This window comes from Molothrus aeneus, chromosome 13 (genome assembly GCF_037042795.1).
Source record: "Molothrus aeneus isolate 106 chromosome 13, BPBGC_Maene_1.0, whole genome shotgun sequence".
Lineage (NCBI taxonomy): Eukaryota > Metazoa > Chordata > Aves > Passeriformes > Icteridae > Molothrus > Molothrus aeneus.
In genome coordinates this window covers 19,132,629-19,149,980 of record NC_089658.1, presented here as the reverse complement: position 1 = coordinate 19,149,980, position 17,352 = coordinate 19,132,629, and the positions used below count along the sequence as shown (strand labels likewise).

At 42.5% G+C, this 17,352-nt stretch overlaps 1 protein-coding gene across 2 annotated transcripts in view; it reads right to left on the bottom strand.

Moving 5' to 3' along the window:
• The window catches only part of MAP2K5 (mitogen-activated protein kinase kinase 5), a 120,135-nt gene that overhangs the window by 90,483 nt on the left and 12,300 nt on the right, over positions 1-17,352 (bottom strand). For both annotated transcript variants that reach the window (XM_066558594.1, XM_066558595.1), the window contains exons 4-7: positions 15,652-15,721; positions 10,593-10,633; positions 9,837-9,892; positions 6,123-6,171 (exon numbers count right to left, since the gene is read on the bottom strand). In XM_066558594.1, coding sequence (XP_066414691.1) covers positions 6,123-6,171; positions 9,837-9,892; positions 10,593-10,633; positions 15,652-15,721 — 216 coding nt within the window. The remainder of the gene's footprint in view (positions 1-6,122; positions 6,172-9,836; positions 9,893-10,592; positions 10,634-15,651; positions 15,722-17,352) is intronic.

Here is a 17,352-nt window from a genome sequence, read left to right as displayed (position 1 = left end):
TCCCATTAAAGACGTTTTTGCAATGCACATTTATACTTTAAAATAAATATTTTGAACAGAATTAATTCTGGGTTAAAAGCGATTTTCCAGAAAGACTCCCCCGTTGCCTGATCATTTTGCGTAGAAAATGTTTGAGCAAATCCTGCTTTGAAAAGAGATTTTCCTAGGAAGCATTAACTCATTTTCAGTAATTACTTGTATTTTATGGGACACCAAGTTAAATATTTCACATGACTTGGCCTGGCTACTTAAAGATGTCATTTTTGTGTATTAACACAAGTGATGATAACAAGCTCAAATGTCCCAAAGAGTCAATACTCAGCATTTATAATGACCAGAAAATGAAATATTTTATTGATTTAAAAGAAGTTGCAAGGACAGAAATGATTAATCCAAAATTGATGGTTTTTCCTTTCACTACCTGAGCAAAAAAATTGTGGTTTCTCACTGGAATTGCTACACAGGGATGGGAAAACCTGAGTTGAGACAACTCAAAATAGAAGGTGATGATTTTATTATTTATTTGTAATTAAACCTGGGCCAGGCTCCTTAGGAGGGCCCATTCCAACACCAAGGTTTGTGATGAAAATTAACATTTTTTTCCACTACTGAAAACTCCTTTGCTCATTGCATTCATCAGAAATGCAAAGAGAAAGGGGGAAAGTTGTTCCTCATGAGGAAAAATCGCTCACGAATGGGATTTAAAATATGTAAAGAACCTACAGTGAGTCCCCAAAATAAAAATAATTTCTCTCAGGCTGCAGACTCGGGGATTTTAAGGAGTTTTGCTCTTCCAAGCTGGAGGACCTGAACCCTCCAGCCTTGGAGGAAACACCTCCTGCATTCCCAGAAATGCAGGAGATGCATGCAATTCCCAACCACCCCAAAGAAAATCCAATGAACCCACAAAAGCAACAAGAAATCTGTAATTTTGCATCCCGGTGGGGGAAAAGAAAAGATTTTTTTTGGAGGTTCCTCAAGTGATGAACAACAAATGGAGCAAGAACTGGAGACACCCAGCACATTCCCTGCTTGTTTCCCACTGGAAAAGGGAATTTTTGTCCACACCACTCCCTGGAGGACAGGGACAGGAGCAGCTCCATCCTCTGAGGCACCCGGGATTCCAGGGAAAAGCAGGAATGCTGGGCTGGAGGCAGGAGCTGCAGCTGATGGGAGATAAAATGGGATTTACTGGCTCAAATAAAGGTGCCAAAAGCAAGGGGTGATTTATTTATCCCACTGGGAAAACTGGATTCTCCATCATAAAAGGTTCCCCTTATACCAGGGGGTGTTAAACCTGCAACCCCAACTTGGATGGGCTGGAAAATTCAGGAATTCATGGAAAACCAAGCAGGGAGCAGCAAACAAAGCATCCCTCCCCTTCCACTGGCTGGGGATGAAACCAGGGTGGGTTTTTTGGAAATAAATACCAAATTCCCAATTAATCCCGGTGAAATCGGGGTGGGTTTTCTGGAAATTTTACAAATTATTATTAAAATCAAAATGCCCAATTAATCCTGATGAAATCAGGGTGGGTTTTTTGTATAAAAATAACCAAATGCCTAATTAATCCTGGTGAAATCAGGACAGGTTTTTTGTAAATAAATAGCCCAATTCCCAATTAATCCTCATGAAATCAGGGTGGGTTCTTTGTCAATTATTAAGAGACAAATTCACAATTAATCCCAATTAAATCAGGATATTTTTTTGTGAATTATTAAAATCCAAATGCCCAATTCATCCCGGTGAAATCAGGGTGGACATTTTGTAAATAAATAACCAAATGCCCAATTAATCCTGGTGAAATCAGGACAGGTTTTTTGAAAATTATTACGAGCCAAATTCCCAACTAATCCTGGTGAAACCAGGGTGGGTTTTTGTAATTTTTGTAAATTATTAAAAGCCAAATTCCCAATGAATCCTGGTGAAATCAGGGTGGGTTTTTGTAAATTTTGTGAATTATTAAAAGCCAAATTCCCAATTAATCCTGGTGAAATCAGGACGGTTTTTGTAAATAAACAGCCCAATTCCCAATGAATCCTGGTGGAATCAGGGTGGTTTTTTTGTGAATTATTAAAATCCAAATACCCAATGAATCCACCCTGAAACCAGGGTGGTTTTTTGTGAATTATTAAGAACCAAATTCCCAATGAATCCTGATGAAATCAGGGTGGGTTTTTGTAAATTTTGTGAATTATTAAAAGCCAAATTCCCAATTAATCCTGGTGAAATCAGGGTGGGTTTTTGTAAATTTTGTGAATTATTAAAAGCCAAATTCCCAATTAATCCTGGTGAAATCAGGACAGTTTTTTGTAAATAAACAGCCCAATTCCCAATGAATCCTGGTGGAATCAGGGTGGTTTTTTTGTGAATTATTAAAATCCAAATACCCAATGAATCCACCCTGAAACCAGGGTGGTTTTTTGTGAATTATTAAGAACCAAATTCCCAATGAATCCTGATGAAATCAGGGTGGGTTTTTGTAAATTTTGTGAATTATTAAAAGCCAAATTCCCAATGAATCCTGGTGAAATCAGGACGGTTTTTTGTAAATAAACAGCCCAATTCCCAATGAATCTTGGTGAAACCAGGGTGGTTTTTTTGTGAATTATTAAGAACCAAATTCCCAATGAATCCTGGTGAAATCAGGGTGGGGTTTTGTAAATTTTGTGAATTATTAAAAGCCAAATTCCCAATTAATCCTGGTGAAATCAGGACAGGTTTTTTGTAAATAAACAGCCCAATTCCCAATGAATCCTGGTGCAACCAGGGTGGTTTTTTTGTGAATTATTAAGAACCAAATTCCCAGTGAATCCTGGTGGAACCAGGGCTGGTTTTTGGGAATTACTGAGAGCCCAGAGCAGCCCAGAGAGGAGCTTTAGCAAATCCCCTTTTCAGAGCAGGCTCTACTGGGGCAGCCCAGGCACTGCAGTGCTCCTTATGAACTGGTGACACTCTATCAATGCTGAATCAATTGGTGGCATTTACCCTGAGTGACAGAAAAGAAATAAATATTTATATCACATCACCTCTATCAATGAGGCCGGGCAGAAAGCTATTTCTAACCTGTCAATATTTGATTATCTTGAAGAATCACGTCCCCTTCTTTTAATGATTAATATGAATTCCTTATTAAAGCTAAATGGAAACTACTGGGGGAATATCATTAGGGACGCCTCAAAGCAGAAACTGCCAAAAAATAATCAAAAATAATGACCCAGGCCAGACTTAAGTAATGGTTAAGTGTGACTTAATCCCCCCAAAATGAACAAAAGTTAAAGTTTCACCCAGGAACCCATCACCAGCTGTGGATCTGTGACCAAAATTCTGCAGAATTCAACTGAAATCATTTGCTCTCAACAAAAAGCAGATTAACTCCCATCAGGCTGACTAAATAGTATTAAAACTGCATTATTTATTTATTTCTAGTGGATTTCAGTAACATTTTTAATATCAGAAGAAAAGGTTATTAATCCTTATTTTTTTAATTTGGTTTAAGTTTAAAACTTCATTCTTATTTTCTTTTTAGTAGGTTTTAAGTAGCAATTCCAATATGATAAGAAGTACCCAATCTTTAAATTTTTTTGTGAGTTTAACTTACATTTTTCATATCATAAGAATAGGCACTTAATCCTTCTTTTCTTTTTTTTTTTTTTTCCAGTGAGTTTAAGTAACATTTTTAGTATCACAAGAAGAAGTTTGGTTTTAAAATCCGGAACCCCAGGGAACCAATCTGAGAATTTCTTGCAGGGCACACCGACCACTTGTTCTCTGTAGTTTAGAACAACTAAAATGCCAAATTCAGCCAACCACAGCGAGATTTTAGTCCCATTCCGGGGTTTTACTCTCAAATAAATCACTTTAAAATAAATCAGTAATATCAGAGAAAGCACCACCCTGATGTACAAGGTGCAGCCACCTGCTGCTGCTACTCCCAGGATCTCAAGCCTGGGAGATACATTATTTTCCTGAGAATTCTGAAATCCTAAAAAAAAAATCAAAAATTATCAGGAATATAATAATAGCTAACATAAAATAATATAATATAAAAAGATTTTTTAAAAATATCAGGAATTTGAGAACACTGAACTCAGCCTAAAATCCCCATTCCCAGCTGTAGCCAGGGATTCAGCAGCACTGGGCTCAGGTTTTGGAGGGGAAAAAAATGTCATTTTTGGAGAGGGAAAAACCTCATTTTTGGAGGGGAAAAAAAAAAAAAATCTCATTTTTTCCCCTCCAAATATCCCAGGTGAGGCTGAAGGACAGCACCAAGCTGAACCTTGATGCTGCTGGCAGGCCCAGCCCCTGATTCATGAAATGCCAAGGAGGCCTGGGGGTCATTGTGTGACACTGAATAGGCATCGGAGATAATGAAGATTTCAGCCTGCCAAGGCAGAGGGGAAGTGAAGAGCAGTTAAGAAAATCAATAAGAGTCTTTTATTTGCAGTGACACAGATGTCTCAGTCAATAGAGCCTAACAGGCAGCTCCGTGGACAGGTGCCTCCCTCCAAGGCTGCCAAACCTGGCACAAATGTATTTGTATATTAAAATAGATCTGTTTGGGTTTATCAATATAGAATAAATGTAAATAGATTTTATATATTTATATGAGTTTTATAGTTCTATTTATTTATAAAATATTTATTTTCACATTACATGTAATTATAAAACATATATATTTTATATATTCTATAAAATATATATTATAAAATATATATTATAAAATATATATTATAAAATATATATTATAAAATATATATTATGTTAAAATATATTTATTTTGAATAAAATATTTCCTATAATATATATTAAATATATTATATATTATTTTACTTTATATTTGGTTTTATAAATATAAATAAATATAAACCAAATATATTTTATACTTTTATTTTATTTTTATATTTTTATTCTTTAATATATTTCTATATTAAAACATATAAATGTATATATTTTTATTTATATATATTTTAATATTTATTTCTATTAATATATAATAAATACAGGTAACAGTTTAATACATTTATTTTTATATTTTACATTTATTTATCTATAAAATATATTTATGTATTCAAATATATTTGTGTGGCTGCTTGAGAATTCTGGGTTCCCCATCCCTGGGAGGGTCCAAGGACGGGGCCTGGAGCTCCCTGGGGCAGGGGAAGATTTTCAGTTTGGGCTCTGAGATCCCTCCCAGCCCAAAACCACAGCCCTGAAGTGATTCCAGAGTGGTTCCCTGCAAGAACCTGACAAATATTTCAGTATCTCCTGCCCTAAACCCCACTAAGGTTGTTTGTTGCAAATAAACAAAACCTTATAAAATAAAATTTATTTTACAGTAAATTGTAAAATCAGGCTTTATTGCTATTCCAACTAAACTAACATCCAGCCTGTGGAACTCCCAAGAGAAATGAACTCTAAGGGTGAAAATCAGTTTACATAACAACCTATTCTTGTGAAAAAACCAGGTTACACCTGCAAAAACCAAAATTCTATCCCAGAAGAATCTGTAAAGGAAATACGTAGACTATCTAGAAACAGAGACATTTAATAAACTCTCCCACTGGCAATGAAATGAATTTCAGCAGATTGCTAATCAATTCATGCCCAGTACCTTCTAATATTCCTGTAAATATGAACTGTGGATTCTTTACTGCACCCTTTTAACCAAAGCACACACCTATTCTCTTAATTTCATCAATTCACTGTGGAAGCTTTCTCCACGCTCTCAGGTGCAGTGCAGGGTTCTCCTGAGGGTCAATGTTTGTCAGTGCAGAAAGTCCAAAATTCTCACTAAGCAGGGTTCTAACAACACACTAAGTAAACAAAAATTCAACTATTCCACACAAAAAACCCCAAGTATTCAATCCCATTTCCATCTCTGATTGAGGCTGACAAGCGAGCAGTTCACTCAATTACCCAAAACTGACTGAGGGGCCTCCATCCGTTTGCAGCTGAAGCAGATTTTGAGAAGTGGGGAGCAAATTTCTGTGCCAATAAAAGCAAATCAGGACCCTGAACGCTCCCAAGGCCCCCAGTTTTGGCTTAAAAAAATCACATTTCAGCTGCATGAGCTGGGAGCTCCACCCAGGCACGAGGAGCGCCCCAGCCAAAGCACCCACCTGGCCATTGGCAAGGATCTTCTTCAGCTCTGCAGAGGACTTCTTCAAGCTGGAAAAGAAAAAAAAAAAAACAACAAATTAAAGCAGTTATTTTTAACATTTCACTCTGTCAGACAAAGTGAGGAACAAGGGGAGTTTGTGGTTCCATATTCTGAGGTTAAACTTGAATGTGAAGGTGTGGTGAGAGCAGCCGGCACTGCAGGCAGCAGGCATGAACAAGCAATGAACAGTTCAAAGAATAATAATAATAAGAAGAAATCAATGTATTTTCCACCTTACAGCTGGTTTAGACACCTGACTGCACAACCTGCTGGGACACAAGCTATTGCTCACCAGCTCTAAGAGGGAAATTTAAAATAAATTTGGGTGTTTAATCCCCGCTCTCACATGCCAGGGCGTTCAAAAAACCCCATGAAAATGTGGCTCACACCCAGTTTTCCTGTGCTAATCTGGGTTTGGAGCTCCCCAAGGCAGGATTCCAGGAATTCCTGTGGATCCCAGCTCCACGCTGTGCTGCCAGGGATGTCACCCCCCCAGGGACCCCAGGCTGGAGGAGAATTCCTGATCTGGGACCTCAGGCCGTGCCCAAATCCCTGAGGGGAGCCCAGTTTTCCATGGGCACCCATCCCAGGGCAGCCTGCTGAATCCCTTGGCTTTTCCAGGGGAATCCAGCCCCAAACCAACACAACAAAACTCACTTTAATTTCTTCCCTTGGCTTTTCCAGGGGAATCCACCCCCAAACCAACACAACAAAACTCACTTTAATTTAATCCCTTGGCTTTTCCAGGGGAATCCACCCCCAAACCAACACAACAAACCTCACTTTAATTTAATCCCTTGGCTTTTCCAGGAGAATCCACCCCAAATCAATACAACAAAACTCACTGTATTCGTTCCCTTTGCTTTTCCAAGGGAATCTACCCACAAGCCAATACAACAAAACTCCCCTTAATTTAATCCCTTTGCTTTTGCAGGAGAATCCACCCCCAAATCAACAAAACAAAACCCACTTGAATTTCTTCCACGAGAACTTCACCAAGCCCCACCTCTCAGCTCGGTGAGTTAAAGGGTGAAACCTTTAATGCCCTCAAACTCCTCCAAAAACTACAACCCAAACTCCTCCAAAAAACTCACAAAATCCTGGTTTTTCCCCTCCTTTCCTGACAAACTCTGCTCCTTGGAGCTTCAACACAACAAACTGCCAGGGCAGCAACGTCTGCAAAACTTCATCTCAAAGGGACATTCTGCTCTTATTACTGAAGTTAAAAAAAAAAAAAAAGAAAAAAAAAAAAAAGAAAAAAGTACAAAATAATATATTCTTGAAAGGGCTGTGCACGTGTCTTGATCACAGATCATTATTAACAGGAACAGTGAAAACACAGATTTCATATTTGGTGGCTTTGTTCTTTAATAGGCCTCTTGTTCCCACGACTGCTTTAAAGAAAAATTAAGTTTTCCAAGGAAACATAAGTTGATCTTGTCATCTTTCATGACTAACAATTTGTGAACATGAAACAAAGAGAGACTTTCAATTACTTCAAAAACAAAACTCCTGGTGCAGAAGGTTTTGGAAAAGGAATGGCAATTAACCACCAGATAAGGTGACAAGAATCTTCTAGAAGCTTCATTTTCAATGCACTTGAAGAACAAGCTCAAAGTACAGGAGGTACTGAAAGGAAGCAGCAGCAGTGACAGAAAAATCAGCTTTATTTAGCTCAGCCTGGGGGGACTGCAGAGCACACAGATATTCTGATTTATTCTCTTTCCATTGAAGAGTTCTGGGATGGGGTCTGGGAACGTTTCCCCGGGGATGGGGCAAACTTTGCCAGGGTGGGAATTATTTTAAAATCTCCACAATTACAGAGCCACCAAAGGCAGCAGCAAACTGGGATTGCTGGTTTTGGATGGGGTTTCCAGTGGGGAAAAACCCCAGCCCTGGGGTTGGGATCTCCCACGGTGAAAATGGGATTTGTGGGACTGTCCCCAAAATTCACCCTCCAAACACGCCCAAAGCAGCACAAATGTGCCCCTCTGACCACGGTAATCTGTGGTAATTCTCCTTTTTAATCTTCACAACTTTCCTTTTCCCTTCCTTTTTCTCAGGGAGAAAAAGGAGCAGGATGCTGATGCACAGATAAATGGAATATTGTGTGCTTATTAGAATAATAGAATAATTTAGGCTGAAAGGAGCCTCCAGAGAATTCTACTCCCATGGCTCAGATATGCTCTTGTAGGAAGAAGATGGAGCCAGACCCTCCCTATTTCTTTTTAAGGATACAGAAAGGTTTTTTGTGGGTTTTTACCATCAGTATTATGGCTTCCTGTAACAATTCACGCAATAAAAAGGAATTTATCCTCCAGCATTTGAAAAACAAATAGGAAAAAAAAACCCAGAGAATGAGTTCTCTTGCATTTTAAGACCTTAATATGAGTTTTCAAATTAGGGCTGGAATGTAAAAAGCAAGATGAGGGGGATGGACTCCAAAACTTGGTTGGAACTGTAGGAAACAGGGAGTTAAGCTGAAAGGATTTTTTGGAAATCCTACCCCACCTAAGAAACCTACATAAGTTTATTATTTAGCCTATTTATTGGTACAAACATGTGAATGGGAATCAAACTTTCAAATCAAGGAGTCCTGGAATGAACAAGCAACAAAGAGCTGAGCACAGACCCTGGCACTGGGGCAGCCAAAGGAGCTCAGCCCCAATTGCACCTCAGTGCTTTTGAAGTTAGAGCCACCTGAAACACCAGCAAATCCTCATTTCTCCCTGAAACACCAGCAAATCCTCATTTCTCCCTGAAACACCAGCAAATCCTCATTTCTCCAGCAGCAAACCCTTATTTTTTCCTAAAATCCCCAGCAAATCCTTATTTCTCCAGAAGCAAACTCCAACTTTGTCCTGGAATTCCCAGCAAACCCTTATTTCTTCCTGAAACACCCAGCAAATCCCAATTTCTTCCAGGAATTCCCACCAATCCCTCATTTCTGCAACAGCAAACACTAATTTCTCCCTGAAACACCCACCAAACCCCAATTTCCTTCTGAAATCATCAGCAATCTCCCATTTCTCCAGCAGCAAACCCTCATTTCCTCCTGAAACACCCAGCAAACCCTAATTTCTCCATCAGCAAACCCTGATTTCTCCTGAAACACCCATCAAACCCTGATTTCTCCTGCAGCAAACCCTAATTTCTCCCTGAAATGCCCATAAAATGCTTATTTCTCCAGCAGCAAACCCTAATTTCTCCTGAAACTCCCACCAAACCCTGATTTCCCCATCAGCAAACCCTAATTTCTCCTGAAACTCCCACCAAACCCTGATTTCCCCATCAGCAAACCCTGATTTCTCCATCAGCAAACCCTAATTTCTCCTGAAACACTCACCAAACCCTAATTTCTCCATCAGCAAACCCTAATTTCTCCTGAAACACCCACCAAACCCTGATTTCCCCATCAGCAAACCCTGATTTCTCCTGAAACTCCCACCAAACCCTGATTTCCCCACCATCCCTCAGTTCACCAGCACAGCCCCATGGGCAGCATCCCCATCACCCCCGACCCAACGCCATCCACGGGAATCCCACCTTCCCAGCAGAAACCCACCCAAGCCCAGCGTTCCCAGAACCAGCCGGGTCTGGGGCTCTGTTCTGGGTCCCAAACAAAGGGAATTAAGGGGGGAGGAAGGAGGGAGGAGGAGGAGCAGGTCCTTACCTGTTGCTGGGCAGGGCCTCGGAGGCGCCGCTGCCGGCCCCCGCCCGCGTGTTCACCTGCAGCAGGGAGAGAGAGGAGCTGAGCACAGCCCTGCCCACGGGACACCCTGCTAATTAACCTGTAATTTGCCACGGATCCCTCGTCAGGCTGGGGAGGTTAATGAGCTGGTTGCTAGGCGTGCTGCTGGCTGAGGGATGGATGTAGGTTAGCAGGCTGCACCACGCCGGGGCCGCGGCGCGCAAAGGATGCGCTGGGAAGGGTGAGAAACTCAGGATTTGTTCTCATTTTAAACACCCAAAAATTGCTTAATGCGTTTATAGGCTCCTCCATGTGACTGTAGGAGCAATAGGGAATCGAAAATCTAAACTAATTCCACTGTGGTGCCTTCCACAATTGGATAAATGAGTGAAATCACAGGAACGAGGTGGGGGTTTAAAAGCTTTGAAGTAGTGGCAGACAGCAGTTGATAAATGAACTACTAAAATTTAAGAACATGATTAGCAGAGGTTAAAAACAAAAAGGCAAACCCATTTTTAATAAAACCACATATATAAATATAGATATCACGGCCAACATTTCGCAGATGAATCCTTCTCCCACCCTCGCCCAAGGAAAAAAAAAAAAATCAGAATTTTAAAAAAAAAAAATCTGCTTGTCAGAGCTCAAGAAAGTGCAGTTTTATTTGACATTTCAATAAGTGGAACACAGCATTACAAATCCATCTAACTTTGCTGAAACAATTATTGAAATTCGTACCTTGAGGCCATGTATGTTCCGTTTCCCAGGAGGTTTGCAGGCTGAAACAGTAATTGACTAAATTGTAGAACACATCAGGGCCATTTACAAATTTGCTCAAAATGAATCTTTTCAAAAGAAATGAGGGTGACACCAAAATTAGCAGAGAGAAATGATTGAAAAGTGCCTGGCGAGACCCAGAGTGGGAATTACAGCCCAGGATTTTTAACTTGCAGGAGTGAGCATTTATAAATGCTAAGAGCTTCCTGACACCGTGTCATGGAAATTCTCATTCCTGCTCAAAACACAGCACAACCCAGAGAACCCTTGGAAATTCTCATTCCTGCTCAAAACACAGCACAACCCAGAGAACCCTTGGAAATTCTCATTCCTGCTCAAAACACAGCACAACCCAGAGAACCCCCGGCTCGAACAAGGGGAATTTTTTTGGAAATTCAGATTGCAACCTTGTGGTGCTGTGTTTTCACATGCTGGTTTTTTTTTTTTTTCCCCTGGAATTTCACAGGGATATTTGCAATCTAATATTGGGATTTTTAGGGAATTGGCTGTGTCAGGAATTGGTCATTTCGGGAGAGGCACTTTGGGGAAAATAGGGAAGAAATGTGGGGGAAAATGGGCAAGAAATGGGGGGAAGCAACATGGGGAAAACAAACCTGGGGAAAACCTGGCAGGGGCAACAGCAGAGAGCCTCCAAAATGTAAATACTGAATAAATAAAAGGTAAATATGGAGGAAAACCATAAAAGGAACCTGGAGGGAAAACAAACAGGGGGAAAAACCCAAACCTGGGGAAAAACCATGGCAGGGGCAACAGCAGAGAGCCTCCAAAAGGTAAATATTGAATAAATAAAAGGGAAATATGGAGGAAAACCAGGGGGGAAAGCAAATATGGGGGGAAAAAACAAACGGGGGGGAAAAAACCACGGCAGGGGTAAGAGCAGTGAGCCTCTCTGGTAAATACTGAATATATAAAAGGTAAATACCAAATAAATAAAAGGTAAATATGGAGGAAAAACCATGGGGGAAACCTGAGGGAAAAAAAACCTGGGGGAAAACCCAAACCTGGAGGGAAACCACGACAGGGGCAATAGCAGAGCCTCCAAAGGGTAAATACTGAATAAATCAAAGGTAAATATGGGGGAAACATGGGGGAAAACCTGGGGAAACCAAACAGGGGACAAACCATGGCAGGGGTAACAGCAGAGAGCCTCTCTGGTAAATACTGAATAAAAAAAAAAGTAAATACTGACTAAATAAGAGCTAAATACTGAATAAATGCCACTGAAAATGTCACTTTTTGGGGGCAGAGCTCCAAACGTGGCACTGGATGGTGGTGGCTGGGCTCAGAGGGGTGAGCTGCTGCAGGAGGAGGAGGAGGAGGAGGAGGAGGAGGAGGAGGAGGAGGAAACCTTTCCCTGAGCTGCCTCCAGGGGCACATTCCCCGTTCTTCACTCAGGGATGAGCTTCTGGAAGCCCCAGAGCTCCGTGTCCCAGCGCCAGCGCCCTGCAAGGCCGTGTTAGAGGGGCTGGCACTGCTGAGGGATGGCAGAAATTCTGATTTTTTTAATCCCTCCTGTTTCTGAGAGCAGAACCATTCGTGAGGCAGGAGGACACAGGTGATGGTTATTAAACACAGCACTGGGGGCCACGTGCCTTTCAACAACATCCAAAACCACCACCTGCACCCAAAGAGGGAAAATAGCACCTAGTAAAAAAATACCAACCCAAAATTATAAATTATAAATACATATAAGCCCATTCTAGTTTGCCAATAGATTAAAGCTGACATTTTTAACAAGATATTCCATGAATACTGATTTTTAGGGTGTGTATTTGGATGCTCTGTTCACCTTGCCTTCCACAAACAGGATGTAAATAACATAGTTAAAAGATAAAGATAAATAGATATAAATATCTATAAATACGTATTAAAAAATGTAAGTAGATATATAAAATATACATATATAAAAATATATACATATATAAAAATATATACATATATAAAATATACACATATATAAAAATATATACATATATATTTTTATATACATCTATGTTTAAAATATAAAGCTATATAAAAATATAGAATTATAAATACATAGATATACTAAAAATATATGTAGCTATACAAAAAATGTAGATATTTAAAAATATATGTAGATATATAAAAATTATTAATTTTTACATATATAAAAATATATATAGCCATCTAAAAATGTTTTAATTTTGGGAAAATGAATATGATTTATAGACATACAAAAAATGTGTGCACATATATATATTTTTATATCTCTTTCTCTATATTTATATGTACACCACATACAGATGTTTATTTTTAATATAAAATCCCCCTCTGCCTCTTATTACCTAATCAGCAATAATAAACCTATTAAAATAGAGAAAATGCTAATTTTTCCCCCTTAAAGATACTTTTATTATGAAATAAATAAAGCACAGCCCAGGTAACACAGGTTGGCACGTGGAAATGTACTCCTGACAGGATTTTTATGGAATACAGGAGTTTTTGGGAGCAGGAGCTGAGGCTTCCTCAGAAGTTAGAGAGGCAGGAAAGGAAAAGAACTCAAAGGATTTGCAAAGGAATCTCTTAAAAGGGAAGAAGTGGAAATTGGAGGCAGAAAAGCTGCAGGTGCTGCTGGGGCTTTCAAGTGGGGAACGTGGAGAGCCAGGGCCAGAAGGGCACAGGAGAAAAGGGCTGCTAAAATTTGGGATGTTCATTACAGAGGCAGGACAAGGAGACAGGGAAGAGAAAAGAAAAATTTAAAAAAAGAGAGCAAGAAAGCAGGAGAAAAAAAAAGAGCAGGAAAGCGGATTTTGTGATTTTGTTGGATATTTCAGAGGAGCTGCAGAGTTCAGGGGTGGTTTGGGGGGTTTGGAGGCTCTAACCCAGGAAAAAAGGGGGTTTTAAGGGGGTGGTTTGGGAGAATGAAACAAAACGTGAGCTCTGGAGCAGTTTGGAGGGAGCGGGGAGGGGGAAATGCAGCAGAGCCCGAGCTGAGGCAGGGGTGAGCATCTGGGGTGGCCGGGGGGAATGAATGAGGCTGGGGCAGAACTGAGACAATTCCCAATCCTGCCCAGCCAGAGGAGATCATCCCGGACACAGCAGCAGGAACAGGAATTCCCAGGGCTGGCTCTCCAGGAAGGAGCCAAAGGGAGAATTTTAAATCCCAAAATGTGCTTTAAACCCAGAGCGGGTGAGGCGTGAGCAGCTCCTGGCAGCACTCCCTGGGACTGGGTGCTTACAGGGAAATGTAAAGATTTAAAGGACAATTCCAAGATTTCCCAACCTACTCAGATCACCCAGTTCCTCTGAGCCACGAGGGGAGGATCCAGGGAATCCTCAGAGCTTCTCCAGGGCCCCTAAAGGGCTCCAGGAGAGCTGGGAGGGACTGGGACAAGGGATGGAGGGACAGGACACTGGGAATGGTTTAAATGGGATAGGGCAGGGATGGATATTGGGATATTGGGAATTAGGAATTCCTGCCTGGGAGGGGTGGGGAGGGCTGGGATGGAATTCCCAGAGCAGCTGTGGCTGCCCCTGCATCCCTGGGAGTGCCCAAGGCCAGGCTGGGCAGGGCTGGGAGCACCTGGGACAGGGGAAGGTGTCCCTGCCCATGGAATGGGATGGGAATGGGGATGAGATGGAATCATTAATATGGGATGGGATCCATGGGATTTCAGGTCCTTCCCACCCAAACCATTCCAGGATTCCATGATCCATGCCTGGGAAGAGGCAGGAGACGCCTCCCTCTCCCTGCCCTGAGGAGGTCACAGCTCCCACACCTGGGAATCCCCTCCCGTCCAGACCCTGCCAGCCTGAGCCAGACAAACCCCATTTCCCACAAAGCCCCATTTCCCACAGAACCCCCATTTCCCACAAACCCCGTTTCCCACAAACCCCGTTTCCCACAAAGCCCCCATTTCCCCATTTCCCACAAACCCATTATTTCCCACATTCCCCCATTTCCCACAGAACCCCCATTTCCCACAAAGCCCCCATTTCCCACAAAGCCCCCATTTCCCACAAAGCCCCCATTTTCCCCACAAACCCCAATTTCCCACATTCCCCCATTTCCCACAAAGCCCTCAAACTCCTGTCCCCTTGGCAGGGCAGCACAGGGAACCCCCAGGACCCCCACCCAGCCTCTTTGGAGAGCTCGTTAGCAGGGTTTGAGGAGGCTCCTGTTAATTGCCCAATTCAAACTTCAGAGAGTTGTAAGTAATGGAAGTGTGGAATGTTTAATTGGGAGCCTCACAGTATGATTATTTGTGTAATATCTGCTAAGTGAGGGGAGTTTAATTTTTAATTATTTCAATTAATTTATTGCTGGGAGATTTACTTGGAGAATTTCAACCTTCTCAGTTCCATCAATTAAGAGGCAGAGATTCAGAGCCTGGCTACTGAGATCTGAATGAATTATGTCATGCAGGAGGCTTTTCCCAAGCATTCCTGGAGCTCAGAGAGAGCATTCCCAAAAACCCTCCCGAGCTGCCCATGGATTTTTGTCAGCCTGGAGATGACCTATTTTTAACTGCCTCAGCCCACAGAATTGATCACGTCTCTCCCTGTTCAGGAGAATTACTGAGGTGCTTGTGAATATTTGGGCAGCACTAAATGCCCAAATTTCAGACAAAAACGTGTCCTGGCTGGAGCTGCTGTGGCTACAGTGGTGACAGGGACACTCCCCAGCCTGGCAGGCTGATTAATGACATGAAAACAGCTTTAAAAAGCCCAATTTTCATAAGTATCCAAGCCTTCAGTTATTCATCTGCTTTGCTTGGAAAGAACCATCACCAATGAGTTCTTTAAATGTACTTAAATATGTACTCTGCAAACCTCGTTAGTCTAATTTACTCCAGGAAATTAGCTGCTTTCTATGCAATAAATGCACTTTTCTCCACACTCCCCACAATAATGAATTCCTCTCTCCAAATTAAGAGGTAAACACGATGCTGTGTGCATTTAAACCTCCCCAAAACGTGCCAGGAGCTGCTCCAGCACCAGTTCCCTGGGCTGATGACTGGGATTTGCTCAGCATTACCTCGTGGGTAGATCTGCAGAGGCTCTATCAATTGTCCATTCACTTGCTGCTCCATCACAGTGGAGTAATACTGCAAAAAAAAAAAAAACAAAACCCAAAAAGGAGATGAGTCAGTAACCCAGGAGTGGTAAAAGCACTTATGGATTGTTTAGTTCTGTGTATTTTCATTTTCTCTGTAATTGCCACGGTGCAGATCAGCCCTCAGATGGTTCCATTCCCATCTGCAGTGCTCCCACAAAAAGGAATTTAAAACAGGGAGCTGTGGGGCCACAGGGATCTGCTCCTGCCTCAGCAGGGAGAGCTGGGAATGCTCCAGCAGGTGAGGAAGTGAGATATTTACAGCATGGAATATTCACAGCAAAGGCAGCAGCTGCCACAGCTGGAGGAGCCAGGAAAACCAAACACGGCCACAAAGACTTGGTGCAAATAAACCCCAAATATCCCCTAAATCACCCCAAAACTGGGCAGTTTGAAAGCTCCAAGGGAATCCCAAAGGGGTCTGGAATTCTGGGCAGTGATGAAGATTCAGCACAGAGGATCCCAAAGCTGTGACCCCAAAAAGCCCCTGCAGACACCCTGAGACACTGAGCAGGAGCTGCTGCAGTGATCCAGGGATGTTTGTTGGTTAAAAAAAACCCTCAGAATGGGCAAAAAGGGCTGGAAAAGAGCTGAGAACATCAAAACCCAGCAAGATGCTTGGGCTGGGAGAGCTGGGAATGTTCCCCTGGAGAAGGGAAAGGTCAGGGAATGCTCAGAGACCCCAAAGGAGAGCTGGGAATGTTCTCCTGGAGAAGGGAAGGGTCAGGGAATGCTCAGAGACCCCAAAGGAGAGCTGGGAATGTTCTCCTGGAGAAGGGAAGGGTCAGGGAATGCTCAGAGACCCCAAAGGAGAGCTGGGAATGTTCTCCTGGAGAAGGGAAGGGTCAGGGAATGCTCAGAGACCCCAAAGGAGAGCTGGGAATGTTCTCCTGGAGAAGGGAAGGGTCAGGGAATGCTCAGAGACCCCAAAGGAGAGCTGGGAATGTTCTCCTGGAGAAGGGAAGGATCAGGGAATGCTCAGAGACCCCAAAGGAGAGCTGGGAATGTTCTCCTGGAGAAGGGAAGGGTCAGGGAATGCTCAGAGACCCTAAGGGAGAGCTGGGAATGTTCAGCTGGAGAAGGGAAGGATCAGGGAATGCTCAGAGACCCTAAAGGAGAGCTGGGAATGTTCTCCTGCAGAAGGGAAGGGTCCAGGGAATGCTCAGAGACCCTAAAGGAGAGCTGGGAATGTTCTCCTGGAGAAGGGAAGGATCAGGGAATGCTCAGAGACCCCAAGGGAGAGCTGGAGAGGGGCTGGGGACAAGGGATGGAGGGACAGGAGCCAGGGAATGGCTGCAGACTGGGAAAGTGGAGATTGAGATGGACTTTGGGAAGGAATTCCTGGCTGGGCTGGAATTCCCAGAGCAGCTGTGGCTGCCCCTGGAGTATCCAAGGCCAGGCTGGAGCAGCCTGGGGTGGTGGAAGCTGTCCCTGCCCTCGGGATGAGCTTTCAGCTTCGGAATTCCCCCCTCACCAAGAGAATTCCAGGACCTGCAGGCATCCCCACACAGGACAGGACCATTTCTGATCCCTCCCTGGAATATCCAGCTGAAATAAACACACCTGAGAGCGGCTCCTGCCCCCCAAAAAATATAACAGAGGGGGAGGGAGAGAGAGAGAGAG